The sequence below is a fragment of the Brassica oleracea genome, chromosome C4, assembly GCF_000695525.1.
Source record: "Brassica oleracea var. oleracea cultivar TO1000 chromosome C4, BOL, whole genome shotgun sequence".
In the NCBI taxonomy this organism is placed as follows: domain Eukaryota; kingdom Viridiplantae; phylum Streptophyta; class Magnoliopsida; order Brassicales; family Brassicaceae; genus Brassica; species Brassica oleracea.
In genome coordinates, this window is record NC_027751.1 from 49,566,629 (window position 1) to 49,582,259 (window position 15,631).

At 34.7% G+C, this 15,631-nt stretch overlaps 2 protein-coding genes across 2 annotated transcripts; one reads left to right on the forward strand and one right to left on the reverse strand.

Annotated features, from left to right (window-relative positions):
• Positions 1-4,817: 4,817 nt before the first annotated feature.
• LOC106341423 (indole-3-acetic acid-induced protein ARG7-like) lies at positions 4,818-5,355 on the forward strand. The gene has a single exon (XM_013780187.1). It carries the CDS (start codon positions 4,870-4,872, stop codon positions 5,224-5,226), a length of 357 nt encoding a protein of 118 aa, XP_013635641.1. The 5' UTR covers positions 4,818-4,869; the 3' UTR covers positions 5,227-5,355.
• Positions 5,356-10,176: 4,821 nt separating this feature from the next.
• LOC106342153 (phenylalanine ammonia-lyase 1) lies at positions 10,177-12,996 on the reverse strand. The gene is made up of 2 exons (XM_013781008.1): positions 12,465-12,996; positions 10,177-12,099 (listed from the first exon to the last, which is right to left on the reverse strand). The coding sequence occupies exons 1-2, from the start codon at positions 12,881-12,883 to the stop codon at positions 10,350-10,352; spliced, it is 2,169 nt and encodes a 722-aa protein (XP_013636462.1). The 5' UTR covers positions 12,884-12,996; the 3' UTR covers positions 10,177-10,349.
• Between the last annotated feature and the right edge of the window lie 2,635 nt (positions 12,997-15,631).

Below are 15,631 nucleotides of genomic sequence, written 5' to 3' on the forward strand. Positions count from 1 at the left end.
TGTTGGGGAAAGTCACACGGCGCAGCGGAAATACTAAAGGTCGTGTTCCCCTGACCTTGTGTGAACCTGTGAAGAAAATAATCGACGATGGCAAGATATCAAAGTTGCGATAACTAAATGAGACACACAATTTTTACGTGGAAAACCTCCTCGATGTGAGAAGGAAAAACCACGGGGCCGTAGTCCACTCAACAATCCACTATATAAATGTTTGTGAGTACAACCACGTCCTCCCTGTTCAATAGCCTGAACAGAACAGGCACACTAGCTTCAAAGAGCTATCTCCAACACAAACAACAACAACAAGAAAGCAACACAAAGCTTCAAAACCGGCAGCAACACAACGACCTCAGCTCAAAAGGATACCAGATTCCAGTGACTAATCCAACCGTACAAATCCAATATAAACAAGTCAACAATACCTCCGCCAAATTTCAGCGCAAGAAGAGAAGATATCACCGTCGGATTTACCAAACACCCAAGACTGTCCCGCTGAAGAACTGTGACGACCAGCTTCACTAAAACCCAGACAACAGACAATCCAACCGTTGAAATCCAAATCGCCTCAGTGAACCTCTAACCCACTGACTGAAGAAGCTTCCCACAAAATATCAGCCCGATCAAGTTCCGTTTGATCCTCCAAAACCAGTCTTAAAATAGCCTGACGAGTTTTCTCCTCCTCTCTTCTTTCCCTCTTTTGTCTCTCTCTCTAAACTCTATTATTGTGAGTCTACAGTGCAAAGGGGAACATCACTAATTACTTAAGGTCACTAATTACTTAAGGTCATGAGAATTATTATGTCTCATGCCCACTTGGTTCTCTCCATCTAGGAGGGACCCAACATTTTTTTTCGAAGAACAGATCAAGCTACTGTTAGTTTGTAGGTTCTGAAATTAGTTAATTGATGTTTGCCTGAGAGAAACAATTCACTTACCAAAAGGATTAAGAAGTTTCACGTAAAAACTATAAGTAACAGAGAAGCACACTACCTACTCGTTCCTCTCATCTTTTCATGGTACTGATCAGATATTGCGCTTTTGATAAATCTGTGGGTATTTTTGAAGTAAAGAGGAACACTTGGACTTTTCATGGAAAGAGGAACACTTAAATGCCTAGACTGAAGAGACAAGGGATGAGAATAAGAGCAAGAAAAGTAAAGACTATAGAGTGTAGACACCATTATCTTTTGTTTTCGATATATGTATTGGAGTTGATCAATTTTACCCATTTATATAAATATACTTGAAGGGTCCGGGTTCAAAGACGCACATGATCAATGGAACCTTCCCTCTCTCACCCTCTCGGGGCCGGCTTAGATAGGGGGAGCGATGCGACCGCCTCGGACCCAATCCGTTGTCTCCCTATTTCTTAATAGATAAGATCCGATTTAAAAAAAAAAATACACGTATTTTTATATTAAAAATAAGAAAAAGGGTCTAATTTTTTTTATACAAAAATATTTTTTTATTTCCATAGATTTATTTTTAAAAATACTTCTCGTATTTTGAAAAAAAATATATATATCTAAAAATATAGTTTGAAAATTAAATTTTTTTTTTTTTGTCCCATGGTCCATGACACTATTGAGCCAGCAACGACAGGTCATAATAAGTATCAAGATTAATGAGATCTTACGTGGCTTGAAAGTCGCTAGATGGTTTTGTCACGTGATTTCTTAATCTTAATGAGTTCAAGAAAATCACAAGGTCCTGTGCTTTTGTGAATAGCTAAGGAACGACTAATCATAACATGAGGCTACTCAATGACGAGCAGATAAGGCAATCAGCTCTCGCGCTGCCATGGAAGTGTGGTTCAAGACCCACCTAGGCCAGATTTTTCTTATCTCAAAATCATGTTGGGCCTCTTATTGGGTATAATATAGGCCCACCAGAATGAAAAATATTTGTGCTCCAATTTTAAAATTATATTTTAAATCTGGATATGTGGTAGAATTTAATTATGTTCGATTTAGTTTGGAATTTTTATTTGTGTTTTTGTATTTGTTGTCCCCGCCCTACAAAAAGAATTATCATTATTTTTTGGTAAAATGTTAAGCTAGAATGTTAAGCTACAAAAAGAATTTCATTATTTGGCAGAAGAATACTGTACATCATTAATTGAATAAGCATCCTTAACGTAAAGTACTATTTATATACAGTAGTTTTTAGAAACCTAAATACAAAACATTTTTTTTGATTTTTTAGTTGAAAATTAAAAAACAATTTCTTATATTCTCCTAAGAACTCCGCCTTAAGAAACCCTGGATAATGATGATCTTACGTAGTGAACTACTGGAACCTTCAATTCATGTTCAACTTTTACTTTTATTTTTTTTTTATCCAAAAAAAGTGGAGATGTCTAGTGAATTCTCTTTTTAAAAATTTAAGTGAAATTTATTTTGAAGGATCCCTTTCATAATGAAAAGTTAAATTTTATCAAATTAAATAATTTTATTAACTAATTGTTCTTAAATTGACGATGAAAAGCGCAAAAGCACAACCTTAGGTGATGGAGATGGTAGATAAATAAAACTAAATTAGTAAACACGGCTTTACATGAACCTATGTACATACCATTCACAAATCAAACGCGCTTTTAACACTGGTCATAATATTAAAACACTCTCACTTCCTTGTTCATCCCAATTCGATGGGGCATGCTGGTCCATTTGTGTGAAGCCCAGTCGCTATCGAATACAATAACAGTGTCTGCTGTTTCCATGTCCAAACCAAAGACCACCGGCATTGCACGTGTGCTCAAAACTACCATGCATGAAGAGTTCTGAGACTTGTGATCATTTTCAATAAAAGAATAGTTTCGGATTCAACCATAAACATGTAGATACATTTACAGAGTAGCCATTCAATATGATAATTTACATTCCGTGTGATCCGGCTATAATAGAACCTCAAACATTGTAACAAGTGTAATGTTATTATTTCTCAAAAAAAGTGTAATGTTATTATTATCTGAGTTTCGTTTTATAGTGTTTTTAAGAATTATAGTTGTTAAAATGTTAATATGGTCGTTAACTTGAGGGCAAAAGCCCAACACGGTGAAGCCATCAAGATTTGAATCCCGTCCGGTGGAGAATTAACATTTCTACCATCGTGGCAACGCGTAATTAGTCTGTACCACTTTTATGGGACCAGGATACCCCTGTATAATTCAAAAAAAAAAAAAAATTTCTTGATGCATCCAGTTCATATGAATGTAACTTCTTGTCCATTTTTATTTGAATGGCCAAAATAAAACTAGTAAATGTAAATTATCACATGTTTATTTACATTCTCGTGTTCGTCATTTTCAAATTTTCGCAAACCACAACATTTTAACTATTGTAAGAAAATTATAAAATGAAATATAAATAATAACAACATTTTCTGACATTCAAATAAATACAAAAACATAATTTTTTCTTCAAAATTAGAAAAGAAAAAAAGTTAACGTATCTTACACGTGACACTTTCATGGTTTTGAGTTCAGTATTACTAACCCATCATTTAATCAAATTTGTTATCCGTAAATATAAACTAATAAATTTAAAGATTAACATTATATATCTCTTATGATGTTTTATATATAATCTCATTCTAATAAAATGACGGGAGAATTACGAAAATTGTCTTAACTTAAATGTTTCTAAAAGGATATGTTTTTTCTTCTTCTCTTTGGTCGAAAAAGGATATGTTTTGTTGATATAAAATTACAGATAGGTATGCTTTTCCTAAAATTATAAATCTAAATTCTAAACACGCACACAACACATACATTACAGATAGATATGTTTCGTACGGCACAAGCTCGCAAAAATTAAAGGCAGAAGAATCCTGCTTCGTTCCGCAGTCATTGTTACTCAATTTGACAGACTCAAAACTAACTTCACAAAACACGCACACAACACGAACATTACACATAGATAGATAGATCCGAGAGAGACGTTTTGGAAGAGAAATAGTGTAACAATTAGAAACTCTTACGCAATAGAAAGGAAACATGTTTGTGAGTTATTAGGGGGTTGGACTCTAATCACCGTTACTCAATTTCTCTCTTATTATGGACCCTCAAACATTGACATTTCTCCATCCATGTACCCTCTCAAGAGACAATAACCCTTTCACCATCCCTACTCTCTATCTTGTGAACCATAAACGTCCCACGTACAGCAAATGCTCTAAGTATTATCAGAATTATGCCGCACCATTGCATGGTTCTATATTAGCCGTCCATGTGTTGACAAGTCAAGAAGTCACTTAAGCTAGTAGAGCCTTGAGCTGCTTAGATCCAACACAGCTCTAGGAAAAGTCAAGCGATCTGATTCTGGATACAAGCATTTCTGCACATCATACTGAAACTATATTATAGAATATCCAATGCATGAATCATTGACCAGGATCACCCTTTCTCCAAGAAGATTTAGACCCATTCCTGAACCCTGTCCTTCATATCTTCTCTCTATCTCTGCTCTTATTGTCTTTTGGGGTCTCCCATGAACTTCAAGAACTCTGACACCATTTTTGAATCTAACCATAGTGTGTATTCGTACAGTTTCTTTTTTTTTTAATTATATTCGACCAAAAAAACTAGTTTGTGGTACATATTTGTAATACTCATAAAATTTGAAGAAGCGCCATTTATGACCAAAAATAACAGAACCGCATGATTGAATAAAGTACTGTACCATGTAAAAGTCGACTGTCATGTTCAAACATTTAATGAGGAGCTTTGATACTTCTACTTCGGCATGTATATATGTATATATAAACCCGTTCTCCACCTTGTACTCTCATCCAAATACACATTTTCTCATCAAAACATTACATCCATCAAATCTATATCTTGTTAATCAATCATCTCCTCCTACTAAAATGAAGACCAAGTTCATCAAGTCCTGCCAAAAGAAACTAAAGAAGATGACAGTCACAACACCTTGTAAGTTTTGCGAAAGAATTTGCTTGGCGTTCAAGAGGGGAGCTGAGGTGATACCAAAAGATGTCCCTAAGGGACACTTGGTTGTCTATGTAGGTGAGGAGTCCGTGAGGTTTGTGATTAAGATCAGCTTACTTGCACACCCACTCTTCAAGGCACTGCTGGATCAAGCACAGGATGCTTATGGTTTCAGTGCAGACGCCAGACTATGGATTCCATGCGATGTGAGCACCTTCCTCGATGTTGTCCGTTGTGCTGGTTCTCCACAGTATCAGAACAGTTGCATGTGTATCTAGGAAGTTTCTTCAGGGAACTCAAGACGTTAATTGATTGATCCGATTCCACGTTTGAATAATAAGCTATAGCTGTACACCAATAATGTAAAACTTTTTTGGATTGAACTAGGGGTTTGAATGCGCCTAGCAGGGGGAGATTAAATTTATTTTGTTTAAAATTTGATATTTATCTACATTTTTGACACAATTTAGTTTTTATTTGTTGTCAAACATGTTTTGAGATATTGTACTATTTTCAATATTATCATCTATTCATGTTATTGTTTTTTGTTTAATGGAAACACTTATTTATCCTCATTCTTGGATAATTTGATTTAATCTACACTCTTATTGTTTGATTTTTATGTGGTTTTATACTGCATATCTCTTTCCTATATATAATTGTAAAAGATTTAGATACTGTGGAGGGTGAGCAAATAAGGAGTAACTAAAAACATCTTAAAGTTTAATGAGCATTTGAAAGTATTTAATTTACTAAATACTTTCATTGGAAATAATGTTAACTTTCATATCAAAATAATGTTTTTTCATTGTTTATGATTGTTATTAGAAACTATACATATCCTTCCATATATAAGATTTTCATGTATATATAATTTTTATTATTCAATGTTTGTTCTACCTTAATTTTTTTTAAACAAAGTTTTATTCTAAGCAAAGCTTCGCCCCACAACTCGAATCAGAACCCATCCCATCTGAAGAAAGAATCGCCTCTAAACACTTAAGCTCCCTGATGCATCAGAAGAGACACCAAATTACAAACCTTCCTTCACAATCTCCCTTCCCCTCCTCCTCGGTTCCACAATAGCAACAAAAACCATTAACAGCTAACACCAAGCACACAGATATCTCCTTCTCAAACCCTCGAATACTCCAACAAAAGGCATCAGCTTCAACCTCAACGAAGTAGCATAAAACCCAGAAGCTGTAACTCTCTTAAACCCTAATCTCGAACCTTTCCACACAACACTGAGAAAGAAAGGAACTTTACCGAGAAAGTCGTTGGTTACGGTGACAAACACGACCGCGACCAAGCTGCAACGCTACGAAACTCTCAAAGTCCTTGTCTTTCTTCTGCCCTCGATACTCATCATCAGCTTCAGATTCATCAAAGTCGCGATCTTGATCCTTCAGCTGCTGCAAAACGACGCCGGAACGAATGATCTGAAGAACGAGAAGAAGTCCGTTATCGGTGGTGGTGATCGGACATGTCGAGAGAAAGAGAAGAGAGCTTCGGAGTTCAGACACATTAATTCTACGTTTGTCTAAATGTCTTGATGTTTTTAATAAACTCTGACGGGCCATATGGGCTTTTAATTGGCCCACAGCAACGAATTAATATTTCTGGCTCTTATACAATTTTTTTAAACTTTTTTTTTTTGTTAATTACATAATTGTTTATTAATGAGCTAATTTCATTTTAAAAAAAAAATATCTTAAGTCAAAAGATCACTTATCGCATAAGAACCTAATGTTTAAGCTAAAAAGTCTCAGACATACTATTTGATTACAATGAAACTATGTCAACTCGGTTTTATATCATGATTTAGCAATTTAAAAGTTAATTATGGTTATGATAAGTTTATGTTCACGTGCCAATCATATCTATCTTCAATATTTCTCTCATTTTTTTGTCTTTTTTTTCATTTTGGTTATTACTCGATATAAATATTGATTTTTGAGTTTATTCTCGTTTCGTTATTTTGTTTTGGCCTGAGATTTAGAAAATATTTAAGATTTATAATTACTAAAGAAATGCATACTTAGGCTAAGATTTGCGTCTTGTGCAGAATAAATATTTTATATTTATTATTTATTTTACGTTTTTCTTCATATTATAAAATAATAAAATAATAATTATATATTAATAACTAATAAATTAGTTAATATTATGTAATAAATTGGCATATGCATATAAATCAAATGATCGCTCTTATTTTTTCGTAATCATTTTAGGGTAAATAAATTAAAACAATCAATCTTATCTATCTTATATGATATATAATTAAATTTAAATGATATTAACATAGATATATAGTATACTTTTAATATGGATATTTATTAAATGAGGTTTCTACTTATGTGATTTTATGATTATTAGCATATTTGTGTAACAAATGTTTACAGCAACAATTTTTTTTTTAATGTGGAATGTTTAGTAGTTTCAATAATTTATAATCATTTAAAAAAACAATGCAAATTTCAAAATTAAAATATTAACTTTTCAATATATGTTCAACGCATATATTAAAATATAAGTATGTGTTTTCATATGATGTATAGTTTAGTTTAAATGATATGATATATATATATATATATTAACATAAACACCTATTAAAATAAAATTATTAATTCATATGATTTTATAATCATTGTAACTTATTATAAAAAAAAATTAAATTTTGATCACAAAAGTTTATGTGAGATTTTAACAGTTTTAGTAATTTATACAAATCTAAATTTTTATTATATGATTAATGTAATTGTGTAATTTATTTTAATAATAAATAACTAAACAAAAATGATAGAAAGTATACAGATTGTTAGCAAATCTTTCTTATTTAAAATTATTAATTGTCATATATATCTTAATCACGTTAGGTTATTTAGTACGTTTTATCTAAAGAAAGAATATATAAAATTTCAGTTTGATAACTGAATAGTTCATAATGGATATATATATTATACAATATACCATTCATTAGCATTTAAATTTGGACTAACAAAATTTTCAATTGATTCTCAAGCCACCACGTAAGCAAAATTAGCATTCCAATTACGTGACAACTCAGCATGACACTTTTTTAATTAATACAAACTATAGGTTATAACTTTTTAATGTTTGTCTATTAATATATAGGGGATAATTCATCTCCATGCTTTTTTTGTTGGAAAAGCTTGGAGGACTAATCATCAAAATGTAAGGTCATGTTTATTCCTAAGAAATCCATTTGGGTTTCTTAGGTTTTTTTTCTAAAAATAAAGAAGTAAAAAGTAAATCAATCGCGGACCGCCACGAGTCAGTGGGGCCCGTGAACAGTGTAAGAAACTCACTAAAATTCTTAATTAGTAGTTCTTGTAACCGATCCTTAAGGGTTTTTTGGGGGCCCACGCACTAAGAACCTCATTAATGACCCCGGATAATCATGCTCTAAGGACATGATTAATTCTGGTCTCTTAGCTGGGTTCTTAACTTATGATTTGATATTTTTTGTTTTTTTTTACACTTTTCAGCTAAGAGACGACTCTTATATTTCTTATTTAATAGACGATTCTTAATTTTTCTTAGTTAAAATCTAAGAAAAACTAAGAACCATCTCTTAGCCGAAGGAAAGAACCCCAGTTAAGAGACTGGAGTTAATGATGGTCTAAGACCACCCACAATGGGGGTGTTGAAACACTTTATCAACTGTTGAAAGTGATGCAATGAGGATGTTGAAGAAATGTTGTTATCTACGTGGTATACTCATCTGTTGTAAAGTTTCAACAGCTGAAAAAAATAAAATTAGGGTTCGCTTTGCCACTTGTCACAAAAATGGTTGGCTAGAACATTTAGAGCATGTGTGCACGCGCACGGAGTATCACGATTTCCTTTTTTTTGTTTTTAAAATCTGGATAAGATTTAAATGCCGTCTTCTGATTGGCTGTGCAGATTACTTTTGATTTTTTTTTCTCACCCAATAATTCAAACGCAATTTTTATATAATAAAACTTTTTTGAAAAAAATAAAAATTATATCAAAATTCAAGATTTTTTTTCCTCTATAAATAGAGACCACCCTCACCTCATTTTGACATAGAAAAAAAACATCATTTTTCATTATAATCAACTATTTTAGTATTTTATTAACATTTATTTTGTATAATTTAAAAGACAGCTAAATATAATAATTTAAAATAAATATTACTAAAGGTTATGTTATTTTAGTTTTAAATTAATTATTAATATGTAATTATTATATTGTAAGAAAAACAAAATAATCTGAATAAAAAGTTGTGGGGTAGGGTGTTCATGATTTTAAAACAAATCATTGTAGATGTTTAAAACGAAGTGGATGTTGAATAAATGAGGTGAAAGAAAGAGAAAATGATGTGGAATGTTAAAAAGGGAAAATAAGGATGTTGAAAATGAAGAGGGTGTTGAAACCATTGTACATGGCCTAATTGATTGTCTTCCAGATAGCAAGACATAAACTTGTACCAGAAATTAAAAGTGAAGTGGAGACAGGCTCTATTCAACTTACTAGAAAGTCAACTCTGATGGATCAGCACCATCTTTAATTTGGTTGTAAAGAGTTGCGATAGACTGCTATACCATTAGACCTAACATTCAAACAAAAAAGTTTCAGCTATGTTTTACCTTATTCTGATGCAATGTCAAATGATCAGACCTAATATGGTATGGATTTCTTTTAATTTTTGAGTTTGCTTCCGTTTCGTATCAGTTAGTTTGTAGTAGTCAGATGGAATAAGCTCACTTACTGGACTGATTCTTCCATGTTAGCCAGTCTTCTGAGAGTAGAGTCTTATTACTGGAATATTTTCCAGTCTTATAAAAAGGAAATGCAAGTTCTTTGTGTAACCTTTAAAACGGCATATTGATCATTACACTTTAACAAATTAAAGTTTTACAGTTTCGGTTGATATTTATTTTCAATCATAAAAATAGTTCTAGCATCGATGTTTCACTGGAAAGTTTCATAACAATAGAATGTGTGACTTAGTAATACTTTTATGAGAATTTGTACTTCCTACACACCAAATATCCCCTATTTGCACTCCATACACTATATCCCTCCAATTTTTTCCCCCCAATCATTACTATTTTCCCCCTATTCTATGGTATCTCACCCTTTTTGGTATATTCAGCAAATTAGCTCTACTTTTATTATCTTTTAAATGATTCCATTAGATTGAGACTGGTTATACCGAAATTTGAGAAAATGTATCATTTCACACAAGAAAAAAAATGTTCCTTTGAGAACTTGCAATGAGTTTTACAGACAATTTATAAACTAGACAAAGACAGAAACCACTTCACAGGCAATCATTTGGTAAAATTATTCAGACATTTAAAAAAAAACTTTATAGTAAAAAAAAAAAACAGAGAACCTTTAATCACTCTTAACATATAGGAATGGGAGCTCCGTTCCACTCATCGAGACACTCCATCAACGGATCAATAATCTTCCCTTCACAAATCGCCGTGAAAACCTTATCAAACTCTTCTCCGGGCGACGTCGCTTTCTCTCCGGTCAAAAGCTTTGTTCCAAGCTCCTCCCTCACAAACCTATACAAAGGATACGACCTACACTCCTTGATCCTGTTCGGTATCGCAGCTGTTCCGTTATCATACGCCGCTCTAGCTGCCTCCACTTCTTTAGGTAGCACCGCCTTGAGCTCCTCCTCGAAGGCCCCAATCTTATGGAAGATCGAAGTCATCGCATTCTTCTCGCTCTCACCGTTGACCAAGGCATGGTCAACGATGACTTGCCTCAGCTTCTGAATCAGCGGGTACGTGGCGCTGCATGGGTCGTCCGCGTACGTGTAGACTTGCTCACGGTCGACGACTTTGAGTAAGTCTTTCTCGCAGAAGCGTGATGGGTGAAGCTCACCGTTGACTCCAGTGGTGAGAACTTTCTTGGCCACTTGAGAGACTGTGTTCTTGACCGTTTGTTTTAGATTCTCCTCCAAGTGTCGTAGATCGATGGCTTGGCAGATTCCGACAAGGAATGTTGTCGACATGAGTTTGAGTATGTCGACAGCTTCCGCCGTCTTGCGAGACGAGATTAGTCCTAAAGAGTTCACGTCTTGGTTGTGTTGCTCTGCTGATTGAACATGGCTAGTCACTGGGTTGGCCAAGTACTGAAGCTCTGAACAGTACGAAGCCATCGCGATCTCCGCTCCTTTGAAACCGTAGTCCAAACTAGGGTTCCTCGAAGCAGTTAGGTTCGAAGGAAGACCGTTGTTGTAATAATCGTTGACCAGCTCGGAGAACTGAGCGAACATGAGCTTCCCTATCGCTGCTATAGCTAAACGTGTGTTGTCCATCGACACACCGATGGGTGTTCCCTGGAAGTTACCACCGTGAATGGCTTTGTTTCTCGAAACGTCGATCAACGGGTTGTCGTTGACGGAGTTTATCTCACGTTCGATGGACTTGGTCGCGTAACGGATCACTTCTACCTGAGGGCCTAGCCATTGAGGAGAGGTACGTAGCGCGTAACGGTCTTGTTTGGGTTTTTGTAACGGATCCATCTCGTGAAGCTTCTGAGCTAGCTTCATGTACGAGCTCCCGTCGAGAATGTGTTCCATTATAGCCGCGGCTTCGATCTGGCCGGGGTGGTGCTTCAGCCGGTGAGTTAAATGATCGGTGAACTCCGGCTTCCCGCTCATCACCTCGGCGAAGACGGCTGATAAAACCTCGGCCAGGACCGAGAGGACGTTGGCTTCGAAGAGAACCATCGAGGCCATGCCGGAGCCAACGGCCGTGCCGTTGACTAGGGCGAGGCCTTCCTTAGGCTGGAGATCGAAGAAGCCGGAGGTGACTCCTGCCATTTTGAAGGCTTCCTCTGCGTTCAAGGCTTCGCCGTTGGGACCGGTGGCTTTGGAGTTGGGACGTCCGGTTAAGAGTCCGGCGATGTAGGAGAGGGGGACGAGGTCTCCGGAGGCGGTGATGGTGCCGCGGAGAGGGAGAGAAGGAGTGATGTTGCTGTTGAGGAAGCTTGTTATGGCCTCGAGGATCTCGAAACGTATGCCGGAGTAGCCTTGGAGGAGGGTGTTGATGCGTACGAGCATGGCGGCTCTTGTGGCGGAGTGTGGTAATGTGTGGGATGTTTCCTTCGTGCTGCCGAATATTCCGGCGTTCAGAAATCTGCAAACGAATTTTGTGTTTGTTAGTTAGTTATTAATTAAGTTCTTTAAAATTCTAATAAAAAAGTTACCGAAACAAAAGTTCAAAAAAAAAAATTTACCCAAACAATGTATTTAAATATTGAAAATAAAATGCATATATAGACAGAACCCAACCCGCTTATTTCCCATGCAATGTCATAACCTTAAGGCTTTATAGAAATTGTCTCCCGTTGTTTTAAAATTCATTTTTAAACTTTATAGAAATTGTCACCCGTTATTTTCATATATTTAATATAGATTTAATACGACGCCCAAATATAAGCGGCCACGTATTAATATCTTTGTAATTTTAGAAATATGAGTAAATATATATGATACAATTACCTTATAAGCTCTTTCTGAAGAGCGACACCGTTCTTGGTTCTCCGGTGAGAAGTAGCACCAAAACCAGTAGTAACACCATAACTATCGGTGCCTTTGCCCATACTCTCCATCACCCAATCACTACTCGCTTTCACACCGGCTCTCGCCGTCTCCGACAACTCCACCTTCACACCGTTTCCAAGGGTCGAGATTGCTGCCACTTGTCCGATCGTGAGAGTCTCTCCTCCGAGATTCACCACTGGCCTCCTAAACTCCTTCACCATTCTCTTCACTTCATCCAAATGGCTCCCTTTCATTTGCTCCGCTGCAGCTCCCCAGTTGAGAGGATCAGCCCCAACCACCGTGGCATTCTTCTTGATCTCTCCGTCGCATAACATAGCGTCGACTTCTCCTCCGTGGGATAATCCGTTAACCTCCATTACAATATCGGGATTATGAATTAAAAATTAAAAGGAGAAGATTATAGCTAGAGAGATCTTTTATATTATTTTTGTTGTTTTAAGGAATTTGAGTTGTTCCTGAGGGAGAAGAGATGAATGAAGAGTGGTTTAAATAAGGTGGTAGAGTTTGATGGTAGGTAAGCACAAGAGAGCTAGTTTTTAATTTTATTTTTATTTTTTCCATTTTCTATAATGATATAATTTTAAAAGACAAAATTGACATTTAGTGAGAAAGAAGGAGTTGGTTGAGAATTAATTATGACCGTTGGATGGAGTGTGAGGGATTCTAGTGGTGGAGATTATAATTCGTGGATTGGTTTTAGTCGCAAAAGGAGTTGTTTTTAAACGCGTTGGTGATTTTTTATCTATGTTCTCGTCAGCATCACAGTGGTAAAAGTGGTCGTGGCTGGTGGCTGACGATAGTTGGCATTTCGCGGTTGGTGAGACTTTGAGATTTTTGGTTTGAAGAGTGGTTTTTGTTTTTGTTTTTGGAGTAAAGCGTTTCATTGTGATGGGAGTAGGTGTGTAATGTATGAACGTAATTGAGTCAATTTACGTCCCCACCACAACACTCTTTCATTTCATTTTGTATTTTCTCATATATTTTGTCATTTTGGATATCAATTCAGTTTTCTCTGACATTTCAAAGGGTTTTTTTTTTTTTCATTTCAGTTATCCAGTTGTCTTTTTATGGGTTTTTTAATGTTTTGTTTCACTATAAAGATGTGTATTTTGTTTCATCGATCATAACTAAAACTTCAACAAACCAAAATCACCAAAATGTTCTGCGACTTTTCAACCTAGTTTAGTTTATTTTGAGTAACAGTTCATAGGCACTTAAAATAAAATAACGAGAAAAATCGAGAGAATGAAACTTGCAACTTTAATTTTTCCATACCAAAAAATGAAACTTACAAATATTTGTTTAAAATGCATAGACAACACCAAACATTAGGTAAAAACTGAAATATAAAAAGTAAAAAAAAACTATTTTGTACATAAAATATATGCATTAATATTTGACAGATGAAAATCACAAATAATAAGAGATACAAATGTACACATTTCATTGCTTTTACAATTAGGTATTAAATTTGTGTAGAAGATAATTCATATGTGGACATATTGCAAACTACAATCTTCACGCGAGAATAAGATTTCCTTTAGGAGCTGAGGGACACCGCAACACGTCGTTTGCATGACAAAGGCAATGGCATTATGTAAATACAACCTCACTTACTGTATATCCTTACAAAAACATAAAAAATGTTAGTTTAGAAACGATTAAAATTTGTAGTAACATCATCACGATAATTTTTCTGATGATCATAATTTTAAATATCATTATTATATTTATGACCTTATCAATCCACGTTAATACACGTGGTTATATTGTACTTTCGCCAAATCAAAAAATACATTGTGAGTAAATAATACCTGTCGATAGAGCTCATCTTGAATACTGCCATTTGCTAGTAAAATATAAATTCATCATCTAGCTCATTTTTATTTGTATCTGAATTACGCGCTATTAAAAAGCTAAAAATGCAATAGTAATGAACATTGTATATAGAAGACAGAAAACAAATTAAAAACGATAAATCAAATTAAATAAATGGTACATGCAGACGTATATACCAATGGTAAACCGTGGGAGAAGAATGGATTGGTAAGGCAGGCAAGGCGCCTTCATTGGAACATATGCATGTGCATGCATTTTTGCTTCGAGCGTGGCATGCGAAAGTCTTCATTTAATTAATCCTCAGTTATCTTTACTTTTTCGGTTAATTGACTTGGTTTTTCTTACAAAATTAATTGACTAAGTTTCTTATTTTTTTGTCAACGATTAGTTTTCTTTATATATTTTACTTTGTTAGTTTCACCATCCAGAAATAACTGGGGAGTGCAATTTGAAATTGACATTGTTTAAAATATAGGTTTCTGCGACAATTTGAATATTTATCTTTTATTTTTCAAGAAAAAACTAATTATGTTGGTAGTATATATTTTTCTCACCTTTGACTTATTAGGATAAGGCCCAAACGATGACAGGGAAAATAAACAGAATAAATTATTGTATTATGCTGACAAAAAAAATTGTATTATGTAAATTTAAGCATGAGAAATTCAGGTGGATTTCGGTCAATGTGAAAGCAAACTTAGGTCAATATCCGATTTTGGTTTAGTCAATTTATCGTTTTTACTCTTTATTATTTCCATAATCTCGAAATTCAGATCTTAAGCCCATGAAAAAATCCAAACTATCCATAAAAGAATTGTGTGGTCCAAAAATGAATTTTCATTCCGAATATTCAAATGAGACCAAAAAACACTTTATTTTATTGTTAAATAAACATACATTGTAAAAGTACTACCGTTTCAAAGATTTAGCTGCATTGCATCTTGTTTAGGTCGATACGTTTAGTTTGGTCAACACTGTTCAGATTTGTAAAATAAGATATTATTTGCCACGTAAGACGTACGTTATAATGACAAAAAGGCTATTTCAAAAAGCCTTAGATAAAATGTAGTTTTTTTTTTAACAAGTAACATACTGCATTAATAGAAATAAGTTCAGCACAGGAGAGAAGAGAAGGAGCCATGACCTAAGGTCGATTTCGCAAGGGAATCAGCAGTAGAGTTTTGAGCTCTTGGTACAAAAGAAAACAAGATAAAATCGAAGCTAGAAGATAGGAACTCGGCATCCATTAGAACCCCAAAGAGCTC

Coding starts and splice junctions, on each gene's coding strand:
- LOC106341423 (XM_013780187.1), top strand. CDS start 4,870: ATGAAGACCAAGTTCATCAAGTCCTGCCAAAAGAAACTAAAGAAGATG.
- LOC106342153 (XM_013781008.1), bottom strand. CDS start 12,883: ATGGAGGTTAACGGATTATCCCACGGAGGAGAAGTCGACGCTATGTTA. Junction 12,100..12,464: donor CTTCAGAAAGAGCTTATAAG/GTAATTGTATCA, acceptor ATTCGTTTGCAG/ATTTCTGAACGCCGGAATAT.